This window comes from Somniosus microcephalus, chromosome 9, assembly GCF_052327205.1.
Source record: "Somniosus microcephalus isolate GS21.2 chromosome 9, FLI_Smic_1.0, whole genome shotgun sequence".
NCBI classification, from domain to species: domain Eukaryota; kingdom Metazoa; phylum Chordata; class Chondrichthyes; order Squaliformes; family Somniosidae; genus Somniosus; species Somniosus microcephalus.
Window position 1 is genome coordinate 44,124,449 of NC_140995.1, and position 27,648 is coordinate 44,152,096.

The 27,648-nt window shown below is 50.5% G+C and overlaps 1 protein-coding gene across 11 annotated transcripts in view; it reads right to left on the bottom strand.

Annotated features, from left to right (window-relative positions):
- The window catches only part of LOC147112361 (protein eyes shut homolog), a 2,879,641-nt gene that overhangs the window by 473,572 nt on the left and 2,378,421 nt on the right, over positions 1 to 27,648 (bottom strand). For all 11 annotated transcript variants that reach the window (XM_085996555.1, XM_085996552.1, XM_085996547.1 and 8 more), the window contains one exon: positions 4,386 to 4,557. In XM_085996555.1, coding sequence (XP_085852681.1) covers positions 4,386 to 4,557 — 172 coding nt within the window. The remainder of the gene's footprint in view (positions 1 to 4,385; positions 4,558 to 27,648) is intronic.

Genomic DNA, 27,648 nt, shown 5'->3' on the forward strand with positions numbered 1-27,648 from the left:
CTTGAGTCACGCTGATCTGAATTGAATTGGATCGTCTTCTCATTTTCATCACACCTTACTCCCTCAGACAAACTGCAACAAATCAAATAATTCGAGTGCTGGGGATACATGTGGGGCAGAATTCACGGGGAACTTCACATCAGGCTGCTTACAGCTGTCGCTGCATAAGCTGAGAAACAGAGGAACAGGAGTAGCCCATTCAGCTCCTCGAGCTTGTTCCACTATTCAGATCATGACTGATCTGTATCTTAACTCCATCTACCCGCTTTCCTTCTGTAACCTTTAATACCCTTGCCCAAAAAAATCTATCAACCTCAGTTTCTATCACTATCTGAACTTCTCGAACAAAATATTGCTGCAATATCGGATGGCTCGGTCTGGGATGGGTTTTCTTTTGGGGTGGGGGAGGGTGGGTGGTTGGGGATAGAAGGAAACCCAGTATGGCAGTAGCTCAGATTGTTCTTGTGGAGTCCTGCTCCAGGACCCACAGAGAGAAATAATTTCCAGGGCTTTGAGTTTTCGTTCGATTGTGTTGGTTTTTTTGGTGCAATTTGGCAAAAATTGTCGTAACCGGTGCAAAAGATTGCCAAATTTTAAGTGCAATTTGCATTTGGTGTAATTCGAGTTTCCACGATCTTTGCATTCGGTGATATGCAAATGAGTTTGAGCGCCAACTCGGGGAAAAAAAACACTTTTCAAAACAGGTGCAATTTGGGGAGCAATTTTCAGTGGAATCGGCAATTGCGCCCAAAGTGGAAACTCTACCCCCAGATAAAGAAAGGAAGAAAGAAATTTGTATAGTGCCTTTCACGACCTCAGGATGTCCCAAGGTGCTTTACAGCCAATGAAGTCATTTTTGAAGTGTAGTCACTCATGTAATGTTCCATGTAGTTAAAAAAAATCTTCCCAGCTCAGAATAACAACTACAAATATGAATTCTGAGTTGAAGTAGTGGTACAGTACAGGAATGGTCCATTGAGGGTAATAATCTCTGGATTATTGCCTGACTCACATGCAAATTGGCATAGAAGCAGTCAGATCAGGAGAATTAACATGTGGCTAAATAGCTGGTGTGGGAAAGAGTGGTTCCTTTTCATGGGATACTTGCACCAGTACTGAGACAGGAAGGAGCTATACTGATGGGACAGTGTCCTAGTGGAAAGGGCAAACAGGGAGGTGGCAAAGGCTTTAAACAATAAGACGGGGGGGGTGGGGGATCTACCAGAAATGAAACCAGCCTAGATATAAATGAAACAGGAAAGGAGAGGTCATAGATGGCCAGGGAATAAATAGAGTTATAGAACAGGAGTGTAAAAAGATAGTTAAATAATAAAATAAGAGGAATTGCTATTAAAAATGAGTTAAACTGAATGTATAGCAATGCACAGTTTCCATAATAAAACAGGAGAACTGGAGGCAATAACACGTTGTGAGGAATAAGATATATTTGGGATTACTGAGACATGGCTACATGGGAATTAAACATTGCAGGGCATAACATATTTTGAAAAGACGAGAGCGAAAAAGGGGAGGTGGAGTAGCTGTAATTATTAGAGGCAACATAATGGCAGCAGAAAAACACGATACAGCTATCAGTGTGACAGAAATAGGATCCATGTGGATTAAGATAAAAGATAATAAAGGATTAATCACACTAATAGGGGTAGTCTACAGACCACCTAATAGTGGAAGGCAGGTGGAGGAAGAAATATGTAAACAAATTAGGGAAATGAGTAAAAAACATCGAATAATAATCATGGAGGATTTCAACTACCCCAAAATTAATTGGCCAGAAGAGGTAGGTAAAGGGGATAAGTGAATGGAGTTCCTACAATATGTGCAGGACTCCTTTCTAACCCAATATATAAGAAGCCCCACAAGGGAGAATTCACTATTGGATCTAGTAATGGGGAATGAACCAGAGCAGATAAGAGAAGTAAAAGTAAGGGAACATCTGGGCAATAGTGACCATAATATAACACGCTTTACAAAAAATTGAGAAGGACATTAAGTATGATGAAGCCCAGGGTAATAGATTGGAGAAAAGCTGATTTTGAGAGGCTAAGAATAGAACTTGGGAAAATAAAATGTACAACAATATTGGCAAACAATGATGTAGAACAGCAATGGGAAACATTTAAAATGGTGTTCAACCGAGTCCAGGAAAAATATATTTCGCTAAAAACCAAGAACAAGCTAAACACTAATGAGACACCATGGATGAATGAAGACATAAGGGAAAAATTAAGGGTAAGGAAAGAGGCATACACTAAGTACATGGACAGCAAGGGAAAGCATGACAAGGGAGAATACAAAGAGATTAGGAGAGAAGTCAAAAACCAATTAGGAAGGCAAAGAGGAACTATGAAATTAAATTATCAAGGAACATAAAACAAAATAGTAAAATATTTTACAGGCACATCAATAAAAAAAGGAAAGTCGTGATGGGAATAGGGCCACTAAGGGATGGACAGGATAATATCACAGGCAGCGATAGAGAGATGGCAAAAATATTAAATAATTACTTTGCTTCACTATTTACCAGGGAGATAGATCAGGTAGACATGAAATCGGAACATGAGATTAGAAATGATATAACCGCATTTAAAATAAAGAGGAGAAGCATTAAATTAAGTAATCAAACTCCAAGAGGATAAAACCCCATATTTGGACGGATTACATCCATGCATTTTAAAAGAATCTAGGGAAGAGATAGTAGAGGCACTATTACACCTATTTAATAATTTGTTAGAAAAAGGTGTAGTGCCAGAGGACTGGTGGATAGCTAACGTAATACTTATATTTAAGAAGGGAGATAGAACATGTCCAGGGAACTATAGAGCAGTCAGCTTAACATCAGTAGTAGGAAAAGGGAATCCCTACTGAAATAAAAAATAGAAGAACATCTAGAAACCAAAAATATAATAATGAATAGTCAACATGGATTTCAAAAGGGAAAGTCTTGCTTGACCAATCTCATTGAATTCTTTGAAGAGGTAACAGAGAGTGGACAAGAGTAATTCAGTAGATGTAATTCATCTAGATTTCCAAAAGGTCTTCGATAAGGTGCCATATAATAGACTAATGAATAAGGTCAGATAATGTGGAGTCAGGGAACAAGACAGAAAGCAAAGAGTAGGGGTAAAAGGTAGCTATTCAGAGTGGTAGAAAGTGGAATGTGAGGTTCCACAAGGATCAGTGCTGGGACCAATGTTGTTCACAATTTATATTAGCAATTTAGACTTTGGAATCAAAAACACAATTTCTAAATTTGTGGATGACACCAAATTGGGGAGGATAGTCAATACTGAGGAGGACTGCAACAAATTACAAGAAGACATTAATAAACTTGCAGAATGGGCATATAGTTGGCAAATGAATTTCAACACCGATAAATGTGAGGTATTACATTTTGGTAAGAAAAATAAGGAGGTCACATATTACTTATATTATGAAAATAAGAATCTAAATGGGTAGAAGAGCAAAGGCATCTCGGAGTTAAAGAAAGATTTGCAATTATATAGCACCTTTCACGATGACCGGAACTCTCAAAGCACTTTACAGCCAATGAAGTACTTTTGGAGTGCAGTCACTGTTCTAATGTAGGAATGTGTACTACTACTGTTGTAGTAGTACAAATACACAGATCACTAAAAGTAGCAACGCAGGTCACTAAGGCCATAAAAAAGCAAACCAAGCACTAGGGTTTATTTCTAGAGGGACAGAATTGAAAAGTAGAGAAGTTATGCTAAACTTGTATCAAACTATGTTTAGGCCACACTTGGAGTACTGTGTACAATTCTGGTCACCATATTATAAAAGGATATAGAGGCACTGGAGAGGGTGCAAAAAAGATTTAGAATGATGATACCAGAAATGCGAGAGTATACATATCAGGAAAGGATAAACAGGCTGGGTCTCTTTTCTCTTGAAAAGAGAAGGCTGAGGGGTGATCTACTAGAGGTCTTTAAAATTATGAAAGGTTTTGATAGAGTAGACACAGAGAGAGTGTTTCCACTTCTGGGGAGAGCAAAACTGGAGGCCATCAATATAAGATATTCACCAAGAAATCAAATAGGGGATTCAGAAGAAACTTCTTAACTGAGAGAGTGGTGTGAAATTGGAACTCGTTACCACAGGGAGTGGTTGAAGCAAATTGTATAGATACATTTAAGTGGAGGCTAGATAAGCATATGAGGGAGAAGGGAATGGAGGGTTATGCTGATAGAGTTAGATGAAGAAAGGCTGGAGGAGGCTCGAGTGGAGCATAAACGCCAGTATGGACTGGTTGAGCCGAATAGCCTGTTTTTCTGCTGTATATCCTATGTAATCCTATGAAAACTATTGTAATGTAAATGCTGAAAGGCTTATCATTTTGAACTTACATGCCATGAAGACAAGGGTTGGAGGCACACTCATCCACATTGTGTTCACAGTTCATTCCAGTAAATCCCTTCAAACAGACACAGCTGTAGTGACTGATACCATCAATGCAGGTTCCCTTATTGTGGCATGGAACAGACGCACAGTCATTGATATTAACCTCACATCTGATACCTGAAAAAGAGAATAATACAAAGGCATCTCAGCTGTGCTTCAAATTGGCCCACCAACATGTTTGGTTTACGCAGCTTGTGCTAATGTTTGACTAACAGAGCGGCGGAATTGTCCTTTAAGTGACTGAGAACCAACTATCTGTGACATTAACCCATCAAAATTGCCCCTTATATAGTCAATATTAACAATATAATGTAAGGTATGAACGTCTTTTAACTTGATCCCATAATCCAGGCTGACACTTCCAATGTAATACTATATGCTAAACCTATATAAAACACAGCTGGAGTATTGGCCCCGAATTTGCGTTCGGTATGGTGGCGTACTCCCTTTGAAATTGACCGCAAGTTTGAGATCCACCTGCGCTAAATCCTGAACTTGCGATCTGTCAAGTTCCGATTGCGCCTCGGCTTCACTGCACGTTTTCACCTCCTCATTCAAACCAAGGTGCTGGCGGAAAGTTGGGCTAATTGCCCACCTACTGCACAGTAATTATGCCTGAAAATGTTTACGTCTGGTGCTAACAGGCACAGGAGCCTGTTGCACCGTGTAAGGGCAGGGGAGATGAGAACATTCTATCAGTTGGCATTTGCTGACTGATCTGTTGAATGTTTCCAGCATTTTCTGATAAAAATTTTACTGACCAGACATCTTCTCATGTGTCAAAATCTTTCCCGATGAGTTTTTCAACCCAGAAATTAAGTACAGTAAACACCAGTAATAGGCTCTATAGATTGGCAATATTGGTTTAAGGGCAAAGTTTTTGTGTTCCAATTATTTCTCAACATATTACAATAAAAAAACTACTGATTTATAGAAACATTTTGTGCTGGGGTTTGCTACTTTATTGGCACAATTCAAAAAATGGAGCATCTAATCTAATACTGAGTCGGTAAGAACCGTATACCTAACAAACGCAGTATCATTATTTACACATAGTTATGAAAGATGTTTGACCAAATGTATATCTGGTATAACTAATATATATATACCTACCTTTTTATATCGCTTCAACCAACATTTCCAATTGAGAGTGGCTATTAAATGCTATGTAGATTGTAAATATATGCCAGTGGAAAACTTCTGTCTTCTATTGACATATATTTACAATCCTGTTTTAGCAATCTCCTCTGTTTCCTGATTGGCTAACAGTCAGGTAGTGAAAGGTGCACGGCCCCACGTGATCCCAGGTTTGCATACGCACAGCGGTGCATCCATGAGATCCGTGGGACACTATGCTGTGCACAACTCTGCAGCGTCTGAAAGCAACTTCACGAAGAGGGGTTTGCAGGAGGTAAGTGCGGATTTTGTTATGATGTCGGCATCGTACTCCTTAGGTACACCGCCGCCTGCGAATTCAGGGCCATTGGCCTAGAAATTCATTATAGCCACTTTTGGGGCGGTAAAGTCGGGCGGCCGCTAAAGTTTGCGCCTGGCGCAAATTTGAGGCCACATCGCCGATATTCATTAGCTTCGCCTTAAGAGTTTGCTCGAGCGCTAAAACTGGCGATGCACGGCTCTCTTTAGGCGCTAAGCCGGAGGTGCTGAGCGATACCGCCGAGGCCGGGCGCAGCGCAGGTGCGGCCATTTCTTGATTGACAGCAGACACCCTGGCGCCGGCCAGCTCTTAAGGGGGAAGGGTCGACTTGGTCTGCTGCCACGCCCTGGACACTGGAGCCCTCCAGCTAGGCCTGAACACTGCTGCTGGACCCAAATAGCGCCTCAAAGTATGGAGAAGGCCCGTGAATGAGCGCAGCGCTTCTCAGAGCATGATCTGAGGGTGCTGGTTAGCGCTGTGGAGAAGAGACGCCATATTTTGTTCCCAGACAATGGGAGGAAGCCGCCGTCCCGCGTCTACCGGAGAGCCTGGAGGCATGTCGCCACCAGGGTGACATCCAACAGTGAGGTCCCCAGGAGCGCTGTACAATGCCGCAAGAAGCTAAATGACCTCGCCAGGATTGTCAGGGTGAGTACCCTTTCCAGTGTCCTCCTCATCCTTGCATATGCACCTCACATTATGGGCAAAGGGACCTGAAAGCCCTAATGGCCAGCCCTTATGCAGCAGCTATGGGACAGTCATGAACATCAATTGCACATTGTGCACTTAACACACTGGCCAGGCTATTCGACCATGGGAGGCAGTGCACACAAGATCAGGGCTACACACTGGCCAGGCTATTCCACCATGGGAGGCAGTGCACACAAGATCAGGGCTACACACTGTACTTAGAGGCCGTCCTTTCTCTTGCAGGCCAAGCTGGCCAATAATAAGAGGAGCCGGACTGTGACCGGGGGAGGCGGACCCCAGATCCAACCGCTCACCGAGCTGCAACAGCGCATGGAGCGCATCATGGGTGCCCGGGTGATTGGCCCCGTTGCATCTGGAGATGCCGACCCTGTTCTGGGCACCAATGGTAAGGACATCACCTTTTGGACCTCTCTCGTCCCACTAGCGCATCAGATCTACATCCTTTGCCACTGTCCGACCAATGCACTGAATGCCACCACTCATGCATCCCTCGCTGATGCCCTCTCCTCACTCTAAAGCTACTCTTGTGCCTTCCTGCTTTCAGATGGTGAGGAGGAGGTCCCTGAAGTTGCCAGTGACAGCCCCTCAGAAGAGGAGGAGGAGGAGGAGCAAGAGGAAGGCGGCCCATCAGGGGAACCCTCAGCCGCGGCAAGCCATGCCACTGTAGGGGAGACGTCTTCCCTGGAGGGGAGCGTGGGGGAAGTGTCGGAGGGGAGTGTAGCTCCTGGGACCAGCGGCCTGCAGAAACGCGGGCGGGGGGTGGAAGCTCAGCGGCCTTCTCCCCAGAGGGGGGAAGGGTCGGAGGGGAGTCCAATTGCTGGGCCCAGCGGCGTCCAGCAACGCAGGAAGGGTCGGCCAGTTCGGCGGCCTTCTCCCCAGAGGGAGAGTCCGGCCTCCAGTCCGGAGACGGTCAACGCCGAGGAGATGCACCGCCTCGAGGACATGTCCGCGGACTCGGAGCGCCGGCACACGGAGCTCATGGGGGTAGTGGGACGGATGCCTGAGGCCATCCAGTCCCTGTCTCAGAGTGTCATCGAATTCGGGGCCTCTCTGTCAGCGACTGGCCAGGTGATCAGTGGTGCCGTGCAGTCACTGGCTGCTCTGATGCGGTCACAGAACAGGGCAACACGGGCACTCACTGCTGCCACACTCGCTGTGTCAGCCCGGCATCGCCAGGGCACCCGGCGCGAAGAAGCAGCACAGCGGTCTGTCCCTCGGCAGATTGCTGCGCATGCTGCAGTGCTGGCCCGGGCGAGTGCCAGTGTCTCAGGCGACCAGCGACCGCCTGCCATCCGCCAGCTTGCCCCCATTCCTCCAGCCGCCACTGCCACTCCCCCAGTGGAGCTGCCATGAGCTGCTGCAGCGACTGATGCTGGCCAGCCACAGCTGCAGCATTCACCAGCCGGCCCCTCGAGGGCCAGACCTCGTCTAGGCCGACCCCCAAGGGCATCTGCCGTCACGACATGTGCCCCTCAGGAGCCTTCCCCCAGCCTTGCAGCAGCCACTGGCCTCACTTTGAGGAGGAGCAGCAGGGCGTCCAGGGGCCGGCAAAGTTTGCAGAAGGCATCGCCCTCGCGGGACACAAAGTAGAGGGTGTGTCCAAATGTTGTTTTTTTTGAAATGGTTGTTTTTTGAAGGCCGAGGGTGAGGCCATTTTTGTTTACATCTTTTGTTAATCCTCCCCAGGTTGTGGGCGTGAGTCATGTGTGTGAGTGTTTTTTGGGGGTTTCGTGTGTTCTTGGTTTTCATGTGGGAAGGGCCCTGAGTTTGTACAATAAACCATTTTCTTTATTCAGATTGTCCATGTTTGATCTTTGAAGTGTTTGTTGCCTTAACCGGCTGAGGGCTTGCGCAGCGGCTGCAATCATGTTCTTTCATTGGCACAAGCCATTCCCTGACAGGGGGCCTAGAAGTGACGTTCAATAAGCCGCCGACGGGCGGCCCTTGGACCTTCTGCCTCCCTCCTGGGCTGGTACTCCTTGTCCTCCTCCTCCTCATGCTCCTCCTGCTCCTCCTCCTGAGGTGGTGGTCCAACGTGAGGTGGCAGTGCCTGAGTCCTGCGGATAGCCAGGTTGTGCAGCATGCAGCAAACGACGACGAATTGGGAGACTCGCTCCTGCGAATACTGGAGGGCTCCCCCGGAGCGATCCAGACAGCGGAATCGTTGCTTCAGGACGCCGATTGTTTGTTCGATGAGGTTCCTGGTCGCTTGATGGCTCTCGTTGTATGCTTCTTCAGCAGGGGTCGTGGGCGCGCGGAGCGGGGTCATGAGCCAGGTACACAAAGGATAGCCTTTGCCCCCGATAAGCCATCCTCTTGGGTGAGGCTGTGCCTGGAACATGTCAGCCACAGTTGTCTGTCGCAGGATAAAGGCATCGTGGCTGCTGCCTGGAAAGCGGGCATTGACAGCTAGGATGCGCTGCCTGTGGTCACACACCAGCTGTACATTGAGGGGATGGTAGCCCTTCCGGTTGCGGTAATCCTCGGCATGCTCCAGAGGTGCCCGCAAAGCCACATGCGTGCAGTCAATGGCGCCATGCACCATGGGGAAGCCCGCTATTCTTGCAAATCCCACTGCACGCTGCTGCTGCTTGTCCAGGGTCATGGGGAAGGAGATGAATTGACGTCTCCTTCTGAAAAGGGCATTGGTCACCTGCCGGATGCAGCAATGCACGGCGAACTGGGAGATGTTAGCGATGTCCCCAGCAGCGGATTGGAAGGAGCCGGTGGCATAGAAGTTGAGAGCCACCGTCACCTTCACTGCCACCGACAGAGACGTCCTGCGCATCAGCTGTGGACGTAGATCTCTGTGAAGCAGCTGGCAGATGTCTGCAACCACCTCCCTTCTGAATCGCAGCCTCCTAACACACTGCGCGGCAGACATGTTGAGATAGGAGAACTGCTGGTGGTATACCCTGGGTGGGTAAGGCCTCACTTGGCGACGCCTGTTGCCCCCTCTGCGTCTAGCCAGGGCTGCCACTCTCTCACGGCGTCTGTAAGCCCTTCCGACATAAGGCTGAAACTCAGCGTTGGCACCCAATGCAGCCCCCATAATATGCTGGCAAACACTGAGATCTCAATGAAGGCAAAGATAATTGCAAAGCTCTGGCCTGAAGCCAAAAAGACCTGTCCTAGTGTTGGGCCAAAGCAGTAAGCTCTCTTCCTTGGTCTCTCTCCAAAAATCCGTTGCACAAGAGTGAATGCTGCAAAATGGCTGCCCTTTATAGTGCAGGGTAAGTGCCCTTTAATTTGCGCTCCCCGCGGCCCGCCTCGGCTGTGTACCGTTCCACTTCACAGTCGTTAGGGCCGCCCGGCGCACAATGGGGCGGCGCGAGTGAAGTTCCGGTTCCGGGCGCACAAAGGGCGTTACACGACGAAATGACGTCATGATCTGCGCGCGCAGCTGAGCGCGCGCAAAGACTTTGCGCCGGCGCTAAATGTCTACTGAAGTTGGGGCGAGGCGCAGATTGCGCTGCGCCCGGGCGCTAAGCGCCTAGCGCTCGAGATCTGCTCCTCCTAAGGCGCTAACGGCTGGCGCAGCCAACTGAATTTCTAGGCCATTGTGTCCAATTCTGGGCACCACACTTTAGGAAGGATGTAAAGGCTTTGGAGAGAGTACAGAAGAGATTTACTAGAATGGTTTAAGTGTTAGCACCCGTGAGGGTAGCACTCTCGCCTTTGAGTCAGAAGGTTGTGGGTTCAAGTCCCACTCCAGAGACTTGAGCACAAAAATCTAGGCCGACACTCCAGTGCAATACTGAGGGAGTGCTGCATTGTCGGAGGTGCCGTCTTTTAGATGCGACATTAAACCGAGGCCCCATCTGCCCTCTCAGGTGGACGTAAACGATCCCATGACACTGTTTCAAAGAAGAGCAGGGGAGTTATCCCCGGTGTCCTGACCAATATTTATCCCTCAATCAACATTTAAAAAAATAACAGATTATCTGGTCTTTATCAGTTGCTGTTTGTGGGAGCAAATTGGCTGCCGCGTTTCCTACATTACAACAGTGACTACACTTCAAAAAAGAACGTCATTATCTGTAAAGCGCTTTGGGACATCCCGTGGTCATGAAAGGTGCTATAGAAATGCAAGTTCTTTTTCTTTTTTCTTTATAAGGGAATACAGTTACGTGGATAGACTGGAGAAGCTGAGATTGTTCTCCTTGGAGCAGGGAAAACTAAGAGGAGATTTGATAGAGGTGTTTAAAATCATGACGGGTTTAGATGGAGTAAATAAAGAGAAACAGTTTCTAATGACTGAGGGGTAGATAACCAGAGGGCACAGATTTAAGGCGCTTGTCAAAAGAACCAGAATTGACTGCACGAAAAACTTTTTACATAACGAGTGGTTAGAATTTGGAATGCACTGCCTGATAGGGTGGTGGAGGCAGAGTCAGTAGTAGCCTTCAAAAGGGAATTCGATAAATACTTGAAGGAGAAAAAAATTGCAGGGATATGGGGAAAGAGTGGGGGGGTGGGACTAACTAGATTGCCCTACAAAAGAGCTGGCGCAGACTCGATGTGCCGAATGGCCACCTTCCGTGCTGTACTAGTCTATGATTCTATATTCTATACTGAGGGAGTGCTGCACTGCCAGAGATGCTGTCTTTCAGATGAGATGTTAAACTGAGGTCCCATCTGCCCTCTCAGGTAGATGTAAAAGATCCCCTGGCAGTATTTCAAAGAGCTGGGGATTTCTTCCTGGTGTCCTTGCTAATATTTATACCTCAACCAACATCATTCGAAAGAAATCAGATTATTATATAGACTTACATAGAACATACAGCGCAGAAACAGACCGTTTGGCCCAACTAGTCTGTGTTCGCGTTTATACTCTACACAAGTCTCCTTCCATTCCATCTGTCTCATCTTAACCTTGCAGTATATCTTTCTATTCCCTTTTCTCTCATGTGCTTGTCTAGTTTCCTTTTGAAAGCGTTTAAGGTATTTGCCTCAACCATTTCCTGTTGTAGTAATTTCCACATTCTAACTAGTCTCAGAGTAATGACATTTCTCCTTATGTCCCTATTGAATTTATTAGTAACTACCTTGTATTTATGGCCCCAAGTTTTGGAGTCTCCCACAAGAGGAAACATTCTCTCCAAAGCTACCCTGTCTAACCCAATCATAATTTTAAAGATCTCTATTAGGTCTCCTCTAAGTCTTATATTTTCTAAAGAAAAAAGCCCCAACCTCTTCAATCTGGCTGTAATCGCTCAGTTTTGGTAGAATCCTTGTAAATCTTTTTTGCACTTTCACTAGTGCTTCTATGTCCTTTTTATAGTATGGGGACCAGAATTGTGCACAGTACTCTAAGTGAGGCCTGACCAGGTCCTATACAAGTTTAACATAACTTCACTACTTTTGAATTCTATATCCCTAGAGATAAATCCCAGTGCTTTGTTAGCATTTTTAATTGCTTTGCAGAACAGCGATGCTGCTTTTAATGATTTGTTCACCTGAATCCCTGGATCCCTTTCTCTTCTACCCCATTCAGTTTCTTATTTTCTAAGGTGTAGGTGATATTTCTATTTTTCCTACCAGAGTGCATCACCCCACATTTATCTATGTTAATGTTCATTTGCCACATAACTGCCCAATCTGCAAGTTTTCGAATGTCATCTTGTATTATTTTGCATTCTTCCTCATGTTAGCTATATCCCCCAGTTTGGTAAATCTGCAAATTTTGATATTGAGCTACTTGTTCCTAATTCCAAATCATTAACACAAATTATGAGTAACAGTGGTCCCAGCACTGATCCTTGTGGAACAGCACTTTCTACCTTCCTCCAATCTGAATAACTACCCTTTACCCCTATTCTCTGCTTTCTATTTTTTAGCCAATTTGCTATCAATCCAGCTATTTGTTCCTGACTGCACATGCCCTAACCTTTGTCATGCACCTACCGTGTGGTGCCTTACCGAAGATCATTTGAAAATCCAAGTATATGACACCTACTGCATTACCCTTGTCTACTCTTTCCATTACCTCTTCAAAGAATTTGATCAGGTTAGTTAAGCATGACTTAGCCTTTCGGAATTCATGCTGACTATTTTTGTTATATTTTCTTTCACTTATTTTAGTATAGAATCCAATATCTTTCCTACCACTGATCTAAGCTGACTGGTCTATAGTTCCCAGGTTTTGTTCTATCTCCCTTTTTGTATATAGGAATAACATTAGCTTCCCGCCAGTCCTCTGGCACTATCCCCTCTTCTACGGAATATACATATATATATAAACTAGTTCCTCTGCTATCTCCTCCCTAGTTTCCTTGAGTATGTGTGGGTGCATACTATCTGGACCTGGGGTTTTATCCTCTTTTAGTTTTGCTAGTTTATCAATTATTTTCTCCCTTTCTATCCCATCTATATTAATATTATTTTTAAGCTCATCCTCTAATGAAGTGTCTATTTTCCATGGTACCCCTTAATTAACTTGCTTATTTTTGTCTTTTAGTGGAATACATTTCTCTTGAACTCTATTGATTACCCTTTAAAGATTTCCCAGTGTTGTTCTGTCTCTTTGCTTTTCAAGATTTTCTCCCAGTTTACCTTCTTTAGTTCCAGCCTCATTTCCTCATAATATGCTCTTTTCCAATCTATTGCCTTAATCTTTGTCCTATTTATGTCACTCTCGATCCTAATCTTGAACCTTACTATGTTGTGATCACTACTACTAAGATGCTATCCTACTGTACAGGAACTGCAGGGATATGGGGAAAGAGCGGGGGAGTGGGACTAACTTGATTGCTCTTCAAACAAGCTGGCGCAGACTGAATGGGCTGAATGGTCTCCTTCTGTGCTGTACCCATTCTATGATTCCACCGGCTAAAAATTCATGTTAGCCAAGAAAGTTGCTGGTGTCACTGGCATCTGGAGTTAACGGCTGCCAAAAATGTCCACCACACTACCAAGTAAATTCATCTGGGGGGCTGGAGAATGGTGGTGCAGCGCTAACCTTGCATGCAACACCCTCCTGGTGGCATTAGTGGAGATCTCCGAGATGAAGTATCCATCTTGAAGTGCTGTTCGAGCTTCGCACAGTTTCTGGGAGCGAGGCTGTGGAGCTCGCAAGGAATTGTGGGTGCTTAAAAGGGCTATGAATTAAAGGGGCAATGCACTCAAAGGCAATACAAATTAAAATGCAGTTAAAAAATTACGTTTCAGCCCTTAATGTCTTTCAAAAAAAGTAACATTAAAAAGAATTCCCAAATGGGTTTATTCAGCTCTTAAAGCTGAATTCCTTTCTGAACCTCAATAAATGGGAAAAGTGCTTCAGCACGAACACAAAATGCTCAGCAAGTCTGGGAAGGGGCACACAGGGTCTCGCACACAGCACTCCAGTTTTCTGCAGGGGGTCAACACTACAAGACAGGTCCTCTACCCACAGGGGCCCTCCAGAAAGAATGATGTGGGAGTACATCACTGAGACTGTCACTGCCAGCAGTGTCACCCTCACCACCTGGCTCCATTGCTCATATAAGCTTCCTGACCTCAGACTAGTGGTCAAGGTCAGTGAATGCATTTTCAAAAGCCATCTCCTACCAACTGCACCATTAGCCTCACACATTGCTCAATCCATGACCCCCACCCCCAATCACTCACCTACCAACAATCTGCACCAATCATAAGGCACACCTCCCATTCCTAGCTTCACCTCACCCCCTTGGAGGAGACGGTGCTGCCATTCTTGGCAGGGCCATGGCTGAGCCCTTGGCCAGCGATGGGGCTGAAAGGATACAAGATGCTGGAATCCTCAAACGTTATCCTCATTCTCACATGCATCTCTTGCTTTCCTGCCCTCCCATCACAACTTCACCCTTTTGCCTTCCTCATTTCAAACACCAAAGAAATGCAGCCTGCCCAGCCAGTGGGTGACCAAGAAAAGGGAGAGGAGAGAGAAGAAGAAGAAGATGACTGATTTGACACTCCCAGCCACCAGCTCCTCAAGGTCAACCAGCAAGGACATCTGCAGTGTCCACCACTGAAAGTCAGCAGCCTTCCACCAGCCATGCTGCAGCCATTGGGGTAGCATCGCATGACATCAATAGGATGGACAAAGGCACATACAAGACAGTCACTAAGAGAATGCATAAGAGTGATGAGTTGATTTCTTGATGTCACATTGGATGGATAGATGTATGAAGTTGGACTGGAAAGTTTGCTTTGTGGTGGCTTTTATTTCAGCATTGTGACCAAGAGGACACTGTGATGGTCAGTAACAGAGGAAAGGTAAGGTGTGGGAAAAATGTTGAAAGGGGAATTGAGGATGTGGTCACTGGTACCGCAAGTGGCTGATTCCATCCCGGATTTCCCAGCCAGAAAAGGGGCTGTCTGGGTTGCATTTTCCTTCTGCTTACTCCTCTTTGGCTTCTTACTCTTCTGTGTCTTCCTCTTCCCTCTCCGAGGGAATGCTGTAAATCTGAAATTACAGCATAAAATTCTAGAAATACTCAACAGGTCAGGCAGTATCTCAACCTGAGACGTGAACTCTGTTTCTCTCTCCAAGGATGTTGGCTGATCTGTTGAGTATTTCCAGCATTTGCTGTCTTCTCAGAGGCCTTCCTTTACCATCTGAGGCCTTGCAAGCGTCCAGCAGCACTCCCTACACACTTAAAAAACGTTGAACATTTATTGCCGCAAGCCACTACTTCAATAACATTTTTAAAAAGTCCAAAAGCTTAATTGCAAATTTACCTTAAGGATGTATGAGTCCCTTTAAGAGGTGCTGACATTACCACTGACAGCCTGCTTGCACGCCATTTTTACTTTCACGGTGCTTCCAGTTACCGGCAGCGCAAATAGGGACATAAACATGGCGGCCGCCGCGGGACTCGCCACCAGCTGACGAAAGAGCGGCCGCCACCATTTTATCGCCATTTCACGGCACTACAGAGTGGCACTCAACACATGGGCCTAGAAATTGAGTGCCCTTAGTGCCGATTTTGCGGCGCTAGAGGGCCTAGCGCTGCATTTGGCGCCGGCGCCGAAATTGCCTGGGGCCCTTACGCCGCGGTAGACCGGTAGCGCTGCGCCGGCACCGATGATGTCATCGGTGTGCGCAGCGTCCCGGTTGCCATGCCGACGGGCCCCAGCGCCGAAATTCAGTTGCGGCCGCCTCGCCCGTGACAGCCGCAACTAAGACTCTGGCAACAGAGTCTTACGAGTCTTTGCGCCGGCGCATTAAAGGCCCCGCGGCGGCCGGCCGCTTTCCCGCCGGCCGCCTGGCCGCAGCTCCCTCCCCGGACTTCCCCCCCCCCCCCCCCCCGGAACAGAAGCAAGCCCGGCACTTGTCCGAGGTGCCGGGCTCATTTTTTAAAAGATTTTCGCGGGCCGCGATCGGGTGCAGGCAGCTCCTCCTTAAGGGAAGGAGGAGGCCTGCACTTCCCGAGCCTGCCGCACCGCATCGGGTGCTGCAGCGCCGGAATTGCGGCGCGAAACGGCAGTTAGCACCGATTTACCGCCGCAAAGACCCTTCAGTAGCGCCGGCAGCCGTTTGGGCGCGGCCCTGCTGAATTTTTGGCGCGCGCAGGGGGACTTAGCGCCGGCACTAACTTCCGGCGCTAAAGCCCTGGCTAAGCCAAAACTCAATTTCTAGGCCATGAACTTTTAGCCCTCTGATTCTAAGTGGCATTAATCTAGTACAAAATTGGATATTCTTGTAAGAGAAACATTTCAAATTTAGCACTGTTGTATCAATAGGTTACAAAAGATATTACATCCATTTCAGCTGGCAATGACAGCACAGTTTGTACAGGATCAATACCGCATACAATTTTTAGAAATTACTTTGCAAAAAAATATCAAAGGTTCAAATCCATCAAATAAAATAATTTATCTAATAAAGAACAGATCACGGATGTCAACAATTTTGCTACGAAGCCAAGTGTTGTTTAAAACGCTATTCTGAACATTCCTGAAGCCTTAGGGGCGTTAGAGGGGGAATTCAAGAGCTTAGGGTCTAGGCGCCTGAAGGCATGGTTGCCTATGGTGGGGCGAAGGAAATCGGCAAAATTGGAGGAGCGCAGAGATCTCAGCAGGTTGTAGGACTGGAGGAGGTTACAGAAATACAGAGGGGGGCGAGGCCATGGAGGGATTTGAAGACAAGGATGAGAGTTGGTGGATCGAGAGCTAATGTAACAAAATCTATTCTATGGATAAAAGTTTCTATCAGGCGGTCACTGCCCTGTTACTGTAAAATTAATGATAATTTCTGCAGCAAAAGTGAGTGCCGGTTATGTTCAGCCACATTTTATTGACTGCTAAACTTTACTGTCATTTTTGTGTTAATCAAGCACTAGCGGGTCACCTGTGGCATTGCTCCTGGTACGTTGGATGACGTGCTGTTTTACAACAAATGGAGCATTAAACCTGTAACATAAAATACTATACAGACATAAGAATGTAATATTATAATTTTCTGGCTTACTTAAGGCATCACATTTTAGGTGTTACTTTATTCTATTTGCAAATTTTGTGTCTTACTTCTATATACTCCTAAAGTGGGTGCATGAACAGAGAGACCTGGGGGTATATGTGCACAAATCGTTGAAGGTGGCAGGACAGGTTGAGTAAGCGGCTAAAAAAGCATACAGGATCCTGGTCTTCATAAATAGAGGGCATAGGGTACAAAAGCAAGGAAGTGATGATGAAACTTTATAAAACATTGGTTCAGCCTCAACTGGAGTCCAATTCTGGGCACCGCACTTTAGGAAGGATGTGAAGGCCTTAGAGAGGGTGCAGAAAAGATTTACGGAATGATGCCAGGGATGAGGGACTTCAGTTACGTGGATAGACTGGAGAAGCTGCTCCTTAGAGCAGAGAAGGTTAAGAGGAGATTTGATAGATGTGTTCAAAATCATGAGGGGGTCTAGACAGAGTAGATAGAGAGAAACTGTTCCCATTGGCGGAAGGAGCGAGAGGACACAGATTTAAGGTGATTGGCAAAAGAACCAAAGGGGCATGAGGAAAAACTTTTTTATGCAGCGAGTGGTTATGCTCTGGAATGCACTGCCTGAAAGGGGGTGGGGGCAGATTCAATCGTGGCTTTCAAAAGGGAATTGGATAAGTACCTGAAGGGTAAAAATTTGCAGGGCTACGCAGATAGGGTGGGTTGTGGGACTAGCTGAAGTGCTGGCATGGGCTCGATGGGCCAAATGGCCTCCTGTGCTGTAACCATTCTATGATTCTACACATCATAGAATCACACAGCACAGAAGGAGGCCTTTCGGCCCATCATGTCTGTGCCGGCTCTTTGAAAGAGCTATCAAATTAGTCCCAATTCCCCTGCTCTTTCCCCATAGCCCACCACATTCTTCCCCTTCAAGTACTTACCCAATTCCCTTTTGAAAGTTACCACTGAAGCTGCTTCCACCACCCTTTCAGGCAGTGCATTCCAGATCATAACAACAGATTGTGTAAAAGATTTCTCTTCATCACCCCTCTGGCTCTTTTGCTAATTATCCTAAATCTGTGTCCTCTGGTTACCGACCCTCCTGCCAGTGGAAACAGTTTCTCCCCATTTACTCTGTCAAAGCCCCTCATGATTTTGAACACTTCAATTAAATCTCCCTTTACCTTCTCGGCTCTAAGGAGAACAACCCCAGCTTCTTTAGTCTCTCCACACAACTGAACTTCTACATCCCTGGTACCATTCTGGTAAATTTCCTCTGTGCCCTCTCCAAGGCCTTGATATCCTTCCGAAAGTGCGGTGCTGTGGCGACACGCCACCACTGGACATAATCCGCTCACGGCGGCACAGACAGTCTAAGCAGAAGCCCCCAGCCGGGGGCCCTTTCCTCCAGCAACTTGTTTCCCGCAGGGACAGGCTGCCGGGAGCACTTCCTGTCTGGGAAGTATTTAAGTGGATGTGCGGGCTTTCCTAGTTCCTGTTTGCCATGTGGTCAGAATAAAGCAGTTGTGTTTTCAATAGCTCTGTCTCGACTCCCACGTTTGCCACGGTATCTCAACAATGGTGACCCCGACGCTCAGGACGAATCCTAAGCTAGCATGGCGGATACAAACGTAGTCACGGTTAAATTACCTGACTTTTGGGAGAACCTCGCCGAAGCCTGGTTCGTTCAAGCTGAGTCCAGATTCCGGCTGAAAGGCATTACAGTCGACGCCACGAAGTACGGCTACCTCGTCACCTCGCTCACCTACGCTACAGTCCCCAAGGTTTGGGCAGCGCTGCAGAATCCACCAACGGAGGGCAAGTGCGAGCATCTGAAGGCTGCGCTACTTAAAAAATTTCAAACACCCTCTTACCAGCGCCACTGCCAACTCCTGGACCTCCCTGGCCTTGGTGACGCTTCACCATCAGACCTGCTTTCCCACATGCTGTCCCTCTCCGACGACAAAAATCCCGGCGCCCTTTTTCGCACGCTTTTCATTCGGCAGCTCCCCGTCAGCATCCGCCCGCTCCTTGTGGAGTCTGACTCCACGGACCTGAATGAGATAGCCGAAAAGGCCGACCGGCTGCTCTCTGCACAGGCCGCTCGCGACGTCGCGCCCGACCTCACGGCAACGACCACGCGGTCTTCCCGGGCCGCTAGGCCCGACCGCCCTACCACTCCGGGTCACTGCTACTACCACACCCATTTTGGCGCTAGGGCTCAACACTGCACGCCACCGTGTTCCTTCAAACCCCCCCCCGCACCGGCCCCCGCGATGGCCGCGGGGCAGAAGGAGCCCCTACTGTACGTCACTGACGACAGAACCAACCGCCGATTTCTGTGCGACACAGGGGCCCAGCACAGCATCACCCCCGCCTCCGCCCTCGAGATCCAACGCGGCACACGGGGTATCACACTGGCTGCAGCCAACGGCTCTGAAATCCGCACATATGGCACCCGCATGGTCACGCTCGACCTCGCGGGCCGCCGCTACCGCTGGGAGTTCCTGACAGCCAAGGTCCTCTGCCCACTCATTGGCGCCGACTTCCTACGCGCCCACGGCCTCCTTGTCGACATTCCGAGGCACCGCCTCATCGACATCAACACTATGGCCCCCATCCCCGGCGCCTTTACCCCGGCCCGTTCGGCCGGCCCGACGACCTACTGCCTCGCCAGAGCCACGGACGACTACTCGGGACTCCTAGCTGAGTTTCCCGCACTCAATAACCCGACCTTTTCGGCCAAAGCCGCCAAGCACGGTGTGGAACACTATATCCCCACCACCGGCCCCCCAGTTTCTGCCCACGCCCGCAGACTCAACCCGGCCAAGCTGGAAATCGCGCGGGCCGAGTTTACCAACATGGAACAACTCGGCATCATCCGCCGCTCCAGCAGCCCTTGGGCCTCGCCCCTCCACATCGCCCCCAAGCCCGGCGGAGGCTGGCGCCCTTGCAGGGACTACCGCCGCCTCAACGACGCCACCACCCCCGATCGGTATCCGGTGCCACACATCCAGGGCTTCTCGGCCCGACTGGCCGGACGAACCGTCTTTTCCAAAGTCGACCTGGTGCGCGGTTACCACCAAGTCCCCGTACACCCCGCGGACATCCCCAAAACGGCCGTCATCACCCCATTCGGCCTGTTCGAGTTCCTGAGGATGCCCTTCGGCCTCAAGAATGCAGCACAGGCTTTCCAGCGCCTTATGGACTCAGTCCTCCGGGACCTGAACTTTCTATTCGTCTATCTAGACGACATTCTCGTGGCCAGCTCCTCCAAACAGGAACACCTCGAACACCTTCGCATCCTGTTCGGGCGCCTAGCCCAACACGGGCTAATCCTCAGCCCGGCGAAGTGCCAATTCGGCCTAACCGAGATCAATTTTCTCGGGCACCACATCACCCCTGCTGGGGCCGTCCCCCTGCCCAACAAGGTGCAGGCCGTCCAGCAATTCCCCCGCCCCACAACCATCAAGGGCCTCCAGGAGTTCCTCGGGATGGTGAACTTCTACAACAGGTTCATCCCCAGAGCCGCAGCCCTTATGAAGCCCCTATACGACTCCCTCCGAGGAAAATCCGGCAAGATGGACGTAGCCTGGACCACTGACACGGCAGCCGCCTTCGACGCCACCAAAAACGCGCTCGCCGACGCCACTCGGCTCGCGCACCCGAGGGCCGATGCCCGGGTCGCGCTCACCACCGACGCCTCCGACCACGCGGTCGGGGCCGTGTTCGAGCAGTGGGTCAATGGCGCGTGGCAGCCACTTGCCTTCTACAGCCACCGACTGCGCCCCCGGAGGTCAAATACTCCACTTTCGACCGCGAGCTTCTCGCACTCCACCTGTCGGTCCGCCATTTCAGGTTCCTCCTGGAAGGCCGCCCCTTCACCGCGTATGTGGACCACAAGCCACTCACATACGCGATGGCCAAGCACACCGAACCCTGGTCCGCTAGGCAGCAACGCCAGCTCGCGGCCGTCTCCGAGTTTACTACGAACATTCAGCACGTCTCCGGTAGAGACAACGTGGTCGCCGACTGCCTTTCCCGTCCCGCCGTCTGTGCGAATCACCTCGCGGTCGACTACGCACAACTAGCAGCGGCCCAGCTCACGGACCCAGACCTCCTCTCGGCGGCTACCAGCCTGCCAGGGCTACGCCTAGCCAAGGTCGCGCACGGGCCCGAAGCCACGGCAGTCACGTGCGACGTCTCACTCGGCCAACCCAGGCCGGTCGTCCCTGAGACCTGGTGCCGCCGCGTCTTTGACGCGCTCCACGGGCTCTCTCACCTGGGTTCCCGCGCATCCGTCAAACTCCTCTCCAAGCGCTTCGTCTGGCGCGGCCTTAGCAGAGATGTTCGGACTTGGGCCACCTCCTGCCTCGCCTGCCAACGGGCTAAGGTACAGCTGCACACCAAAGCACCCCTGGGAGACTTCGAGGTACCCAGCCGCCGCTTCGACCACGTACACGTCGACATCGTCGGTCCCCTGCCGCCATCGCAAGGCCAAACTTATCTCCTCACGATGGTCGACCGCTACACACGCTGGCCTGAGGCAGTGCCGCTGACCTCCACCACCACAGCCGACATCGCCAGGGCGTTCGTTAACACCTGGGTTGCGAGGTTCGGCGTACCGGCCGACATAACCTCTGACAGAGGCGCCCAGTTCACCTCCGAACTCTGGACGGCCACAGCACGCAACCTCGGGGTGACGCTCCACCGCACCACGGCGTACCACCCGCAGGCCAACGGACTTTGTGAACGCTTCCACAGGTCACTCAAGGCCTCACTCCGCGCCGGCCTGCAGGACAGTACCTGGACTGACCGCCTACCGTGGGTGCTACTCGGCCTACGCACCGCGGTCAAGGAAGACCTCCAGTCCTCGGCAGCGGAGTTAGTCTACAGACAACCGCTGCGCGTCCCAGGCGAATTCCTTCCGTAGCCTACCAAGTGTTGGTTGGCCGAACAGCAGCGGCTCGACTCTTTCTCTTCCGCTCAGCAGTTCGCCCCACTTCCGGTCAACCGACACGGCGAACTCGCACCTCACGTCCCGCCAAATTTACAGCAGGTGCGCTTCGTCTTCGTGCGACACGACGCGCACCGCGGGCCCCTGCGACCCCCGTACGACGGTCCGTACGAGGTACTACAAACCGGGGACAAGGTATTCAAGCTGCGACTCGGCGACAGGGTCGAGACAGTCTCCATCGACCGGCTCAAACCAGCACACACAGAACTAGGGGAACAGGTCCCCGTGGCCCAGCCTCCAGCCAGAGGCCGTCCCCCCGGCAAGCCAGCACAGCCGGCGGCGAACCGCCCGACCCAACCAACCAGACCGGCGACCACTCAGAGCCGCTGCGGCAGAACCATTAGACCACCGTCACGACTCGTCCACTCCTCCTAAGCGGATTCTGGGGGGAGCTCTGTGGCGACACGCCACCACTGGACATAATCCGCTCATGGCGGCACAGACAGTCTAAGCAGAAGCCCCCAGCCGGGGGCCCTTTCCTCCAGCAACTTGTTTCCCGCAGGGACAGGCTGCCGGGAGCACTTCCTGTCTGGGAAGTATTTAAGTGGATGTGCGGGCTTTTCTAGTTCCTGTTTGCCATGTGGTCAGAATAAAGCAGTTGTGTTTTCAATAGCTCTGTCTCGACTCCCACGTTTGCCGCGGTATCTCAACAGTGCCCAGAATTGAACACAATACTACAGCCAATGATTTAGAAAGATTTAGTATAACTTCTTGAACTTGTTATCAGTTTGACCAGACGAGTGGGCCTCTTCTCACTGCTGGCTCGAAGTATCTCTAATCCAAAAACATGTTGGCACTTGCAACACACTGAGTGAATGTGGGTCTACACGCTGTGGTATGATAATTGTATCAAAACTCTCACACTGGAGCAGTAGAGGGCGCTCTAAGGCTATTTTTATGGAGCATTGTTTGAATCTACAAAATATATTTACAACCTACAACTAACCCAGGGCTGGAATTACTCGATCTTGAAAGGCCTAAATAAGCAAAGTCCATGGCTCAAAATTTAACTCCCAACCTCCAAATATATATTTGATTTTAAAAATGGTACAGGATATGCTTGGCCTACAGTAGGTAAGGATTCAACTTCACTGTGAAGGATTCAAGTATCATAGAACACAAGTTAAAAATTGAGGAGTTAGCAATTAAAAAGGGGCACTGCAATGATTTCTTGGATGTTTTGCATCTGACACAATGGCCGAGAAATTCGATGGCATTGCCCACTTTTTTCAGGCGCAAATTGGGGGCCAACGTATCCAATATGGCGGGAGGAGGTGTGCGCTCATCACAAGCTGGACGGGCGCTGCTGGCATATTGGTAAAGGAAGAAAACGGGGCGGCCAGGGCTTGCACCTGAAACAGGTGTTAATTCCTTTGCATAGGCAAATAGGGCGCAGACCGCTTGTTTGAGGTCCTTTTGGTAAAATTGGGCTGCCCTGAACGCAGCCGGAGGTGGGTCGGCTTTGTTCAGGAAGCCCAGATCTACACACGGCCTAACCTACCTTTATTAAAACATTTTACCCAACTGGTGCAGGAATTCTTTTCCCGATCCCACTGAAGTTTAGAACAGAATCACTGCCCCCTCCCGAGATCATCAAATCCATTCACTGCCCCCCTCCCGAGATCACCAAATCCAATCACTGCCCCCTCCCTCTCCCGATCACTGCCCCCTCCCCCAATCACTGCCCCCCCTCTCCCGATCACTGCCCCCCTCCCGAGATCATCAAATCCAATCACTGCCCCCCTCCCGAGATCATCAAATCCATTCACTGCACCCCTCCCGAGATCACCAAATCCAATCACTGCCCCCCTCCCGAGATCATCAAATCCATTCACTGCCCCCCTCCCGAGATCACCAAATCCAATCACTGCCCCCCTCCCGAGGTCATCAAATCCATTCACTGCACCCCTCCCGAGATCACCAAATCCAATCACTGCACCCCTCCCCAGAGCACCAAATCCAATCACTGCCCCCCTCCCCAGAGCACCAAATCCAATCACTGCCCCCCTCCCCAGAGCACCAAATCCAATCACTGTCCCCCTCCCGAGATCATCAAATCCATTCACTGCACCCCTCCCGAGATCACCAAATCCATTCACTGTCCCCCCCCGAGATCGCCAAATCCAATCACTGTCCCCCTCCCGAGATCGCCAAATCCAATCACTGCCCCCCTCCCCAGAGCACCAAATCCAATCACTGCACCCCTCCCGAGATCATCAAATCCATTCACTGCACCCCTCCCGAGATCACCAAATCCAATCACTGCCCCCCTCCCCAGAGCACCAAATCCAATCACTGCCCCCTCCCTCTCCCGATCACTGCCCCCCTCCCCCAATCACTGCCCCCCCCTCTCCCGATCACTGCCCCCCTCCCGAGATCATCAAATCCAATCACTGCCCCCTCCCTCTCCCGATCACTGCCCCCTCCCCCAATCACTGCCCCCCCTCTCCCGATCACTGCCCCCCTCCCGAGATCACCAAATCCAATCACTGCCCCCTCCCTCTCCCGATCACTGCCCCCTCCCCCAATCACTGCCCCCCCTCTCCCGATCACTGCCCCCCTCCCGAGATCATCAAATCCAATCACTGCCCCCTCCCCAGAGCACCAAATCCAATCACTGCCCCCTCCCTCTCCCGATCACTGCCCCCTCCCCCAATCACTGCCCCCCCCTCTCCCGATCACTGCCCCCCTCCCGAGATCATCAAATCCAATCACTGCCCCCTCCCCAGAGCACCAAATCCAATCACTGCCCCCTCCCCAGAGCACCAAATCCAATCACTGCCCCCCTCCCGAGATCATCAAATCCGATCACTGCCCCCTCCCCAGAGCACCAAATCCAATCACTGCCCCCTCCCCAGAGCACCAAATCCAATCACTGCCCCCTCCCGAGATCACCAAATCCAATCACTGCCCCTCCCGAGATCATCAAATCCAATCACTCTCCCCCTCCCGAGATCATCAAATCCAATCACTGCCCCTCCCGAGATCATCAAATCCAATCACTGCCCCTCCCGAGATCATCAAATCCAATCACTCTCCCCCTCCCGAGATCATCAAATCCAATCACTGCCCCTCCCGAGATCATCAAATCCAATCACTGCCCCTCCCGAGATCATCAAATCCAATCACTGCCCACCTCCCGAGATCATCAAATCCAATCACTGCCCCCCTCCCGAGATCATCAAATCCAATCACTGCCCCTCCCGAGATCATCAAATCCAATCACTGCCCCTCCCGAGATCATCAAATCCAATCACTGTCCCTCCCGAGATCATCAAATCCAATCACGGTCCCTCCCGAGATCATCAAATCCAATCACTGTCCTTCCCGAGATCACCAAATCCAATCACTGCCCACCTCCCGAGATCATCAAATCCATTAACTGTCCCCCCCCCGAGATCACCAGATCCAATCACTGTCCCCTCCCGAGATCATCAAATCCAATCACTGCCCCCTCCCCCGAGATCATCAAATCCAATCACTGCCCCCTCCCCCGAGATCATCAAATCCAAGCACTGCCCCTCCCGAGATCATCAAATCCAAGCACTGCCCCTCCCGAGATCATCAAATCCAAGCACTGCCCCTCCCGAGATCATCAAATCCAAGCACTGCCCCCCTCCCGAGATCACCAAATCCAATCACTGTCCTTCCCGAGATCGCCAAATCCAATCACTGTCCTTCCCGAGATCACCAAATCCAATCACTGCCCATCCCGAGATCACCAAATCCAATCACTGCCCATCTCCCGAGATCATCAAATCCATTCACTACCCCCCTCCCGAGATCACCAAATCCATTGACTGTCCCTCCCGTGATCATCAAATCCAATCACTTCCCCCCTCCCGAGATCACCAAATCCGATCACTGCCCCCTCCCCAGAGCACGAAATCCATTCACTGTCCCTCCTGAGATCACCAAATCCACTCACTGTCCCCTCCTGAGATCACCAAATCCATTCACTGTCCCTCCTGAGATCACCAAATCCACTCACTGTCCCTCTCGAGAGCACCAAATCCATTCACTGTCCCTCCCGAGATCATCAAATCCAATCACTGTCCTTCCCGAGATCACCAAATCCAATCACTGCCCACCTCCCGAGATCATCAAATCCATTCACTGTCCCCCCCCGAGATCACCAAATCCAATCACTGCCCCCTCCCCCGAGATCATCAAATCCATTCACTGTCCCCCCCCCCGAGATCATCAAATCCAAGCACTGCCCCTCCCGAGATCATCAAATCCAAGCACTGCCCCTCCCGAGATCATCAAATCCAAGCACTGCCCCTCCCGAGATCATCAAATCCAAGCACTGCCCCCCTCCCGAGATCACCAAATCCAATCACTGTCCTTCCCGAGATCACCAAATCCAATCACTGTCCTTCCCGAGATCACCAAATCCAATCACTGCCCACCTCCCGAGATCACCAAATCCATTCACTACCCCCCTCCCGAGATCACCAAATCCATTGACTGTCCCTCCCGAGATCATCAAATCCAATCACTACCCCCCTCCCGAGATCACCAAATCCGATCACTGCCCCCTCCCCAGAGCACGAAATCCATTCACTGTCCCTCCTGAGATCACCAAATCCAATCACTGTCCCCTCCTGAGATCATCAAATCCAATCACTGTCCCCCTCCCGAGATCACCAAATCCAATCACTGTCCCTCCTGAGATCATCAAATCCAATCACTGTCCCTCCCGAGATCACCAAATCCACTCACTGTCCCTCCCGAGATCATCAAATCCAATCACTGCCCCTCTCCCCAGAGCACCAAATCCAATCACTACCCCTTCCAACTCCCAATCACCCTGTTCCAACTCCCAATCGCACCACTCCAACTCCACATCGCCCCCTTCCGATCGTCCCGTTCCAACTCCCGATTGCTCCCTTCCGATCGTCCCGCTCCAACTTCCTAATCTTCCCGCTCCAACTCCCCATCGCCCCGCTCCAACTCCCCATCGCCCCGCTCCAACTCCCGATCGCCCCCTTCCGATCGCCCCACTCCAACTCCTCATCGCCCTGCTCCAACTCCCCATCGCCCGCTCCAACTCCCCATCGCCCCGCTCCAACTCCCGATCGCCCCCTTCCAATCGCCCCGCTCCAACTCCTCATCGCCCCGCTGCAACTCCCCATCGTCCCGCTCCAACTACAAATCACTACCCCTCCCTCTCCTGATCACTGCCCTCTCCCTCTCCCGATCACTGCCCCTCCCTCTCCCGATCACTGCCCTCTCCCGATCACTGCCCCCTCCCTCTCCCGATCACTGCCCCCTCCCTCTCCCGATCACTGCCCCCTCCCTCCCCCGATCAATGCCCCTCCCTCTCCCATCACAGCACCCTCCCTCTCCCGATCACTGCCCCTCCCTCTCCCGATCACTGCCCCCTCCCTCTCCCGATCGCTGCCCCCTCTCTCCCGATCACTGCCCCCTCCCTCTCCCGATCACTGCCCCCCTCCCTCTCCCGATCATTGTCCCTCCCTCTCCCGATCACTGTCCCTCCCTCTCCTGATCACTGCCCCACCCTCTCCCGATCGCTGCCCCCTCCCGATCACTGCCCCTCCCTCTCCCGATCACTGCCCCCTCCCGATCACTGCCCCTCCCTCTCCCGATCACTGCCCCCTCCCTCTCCCGATCACTGCCCCTCCC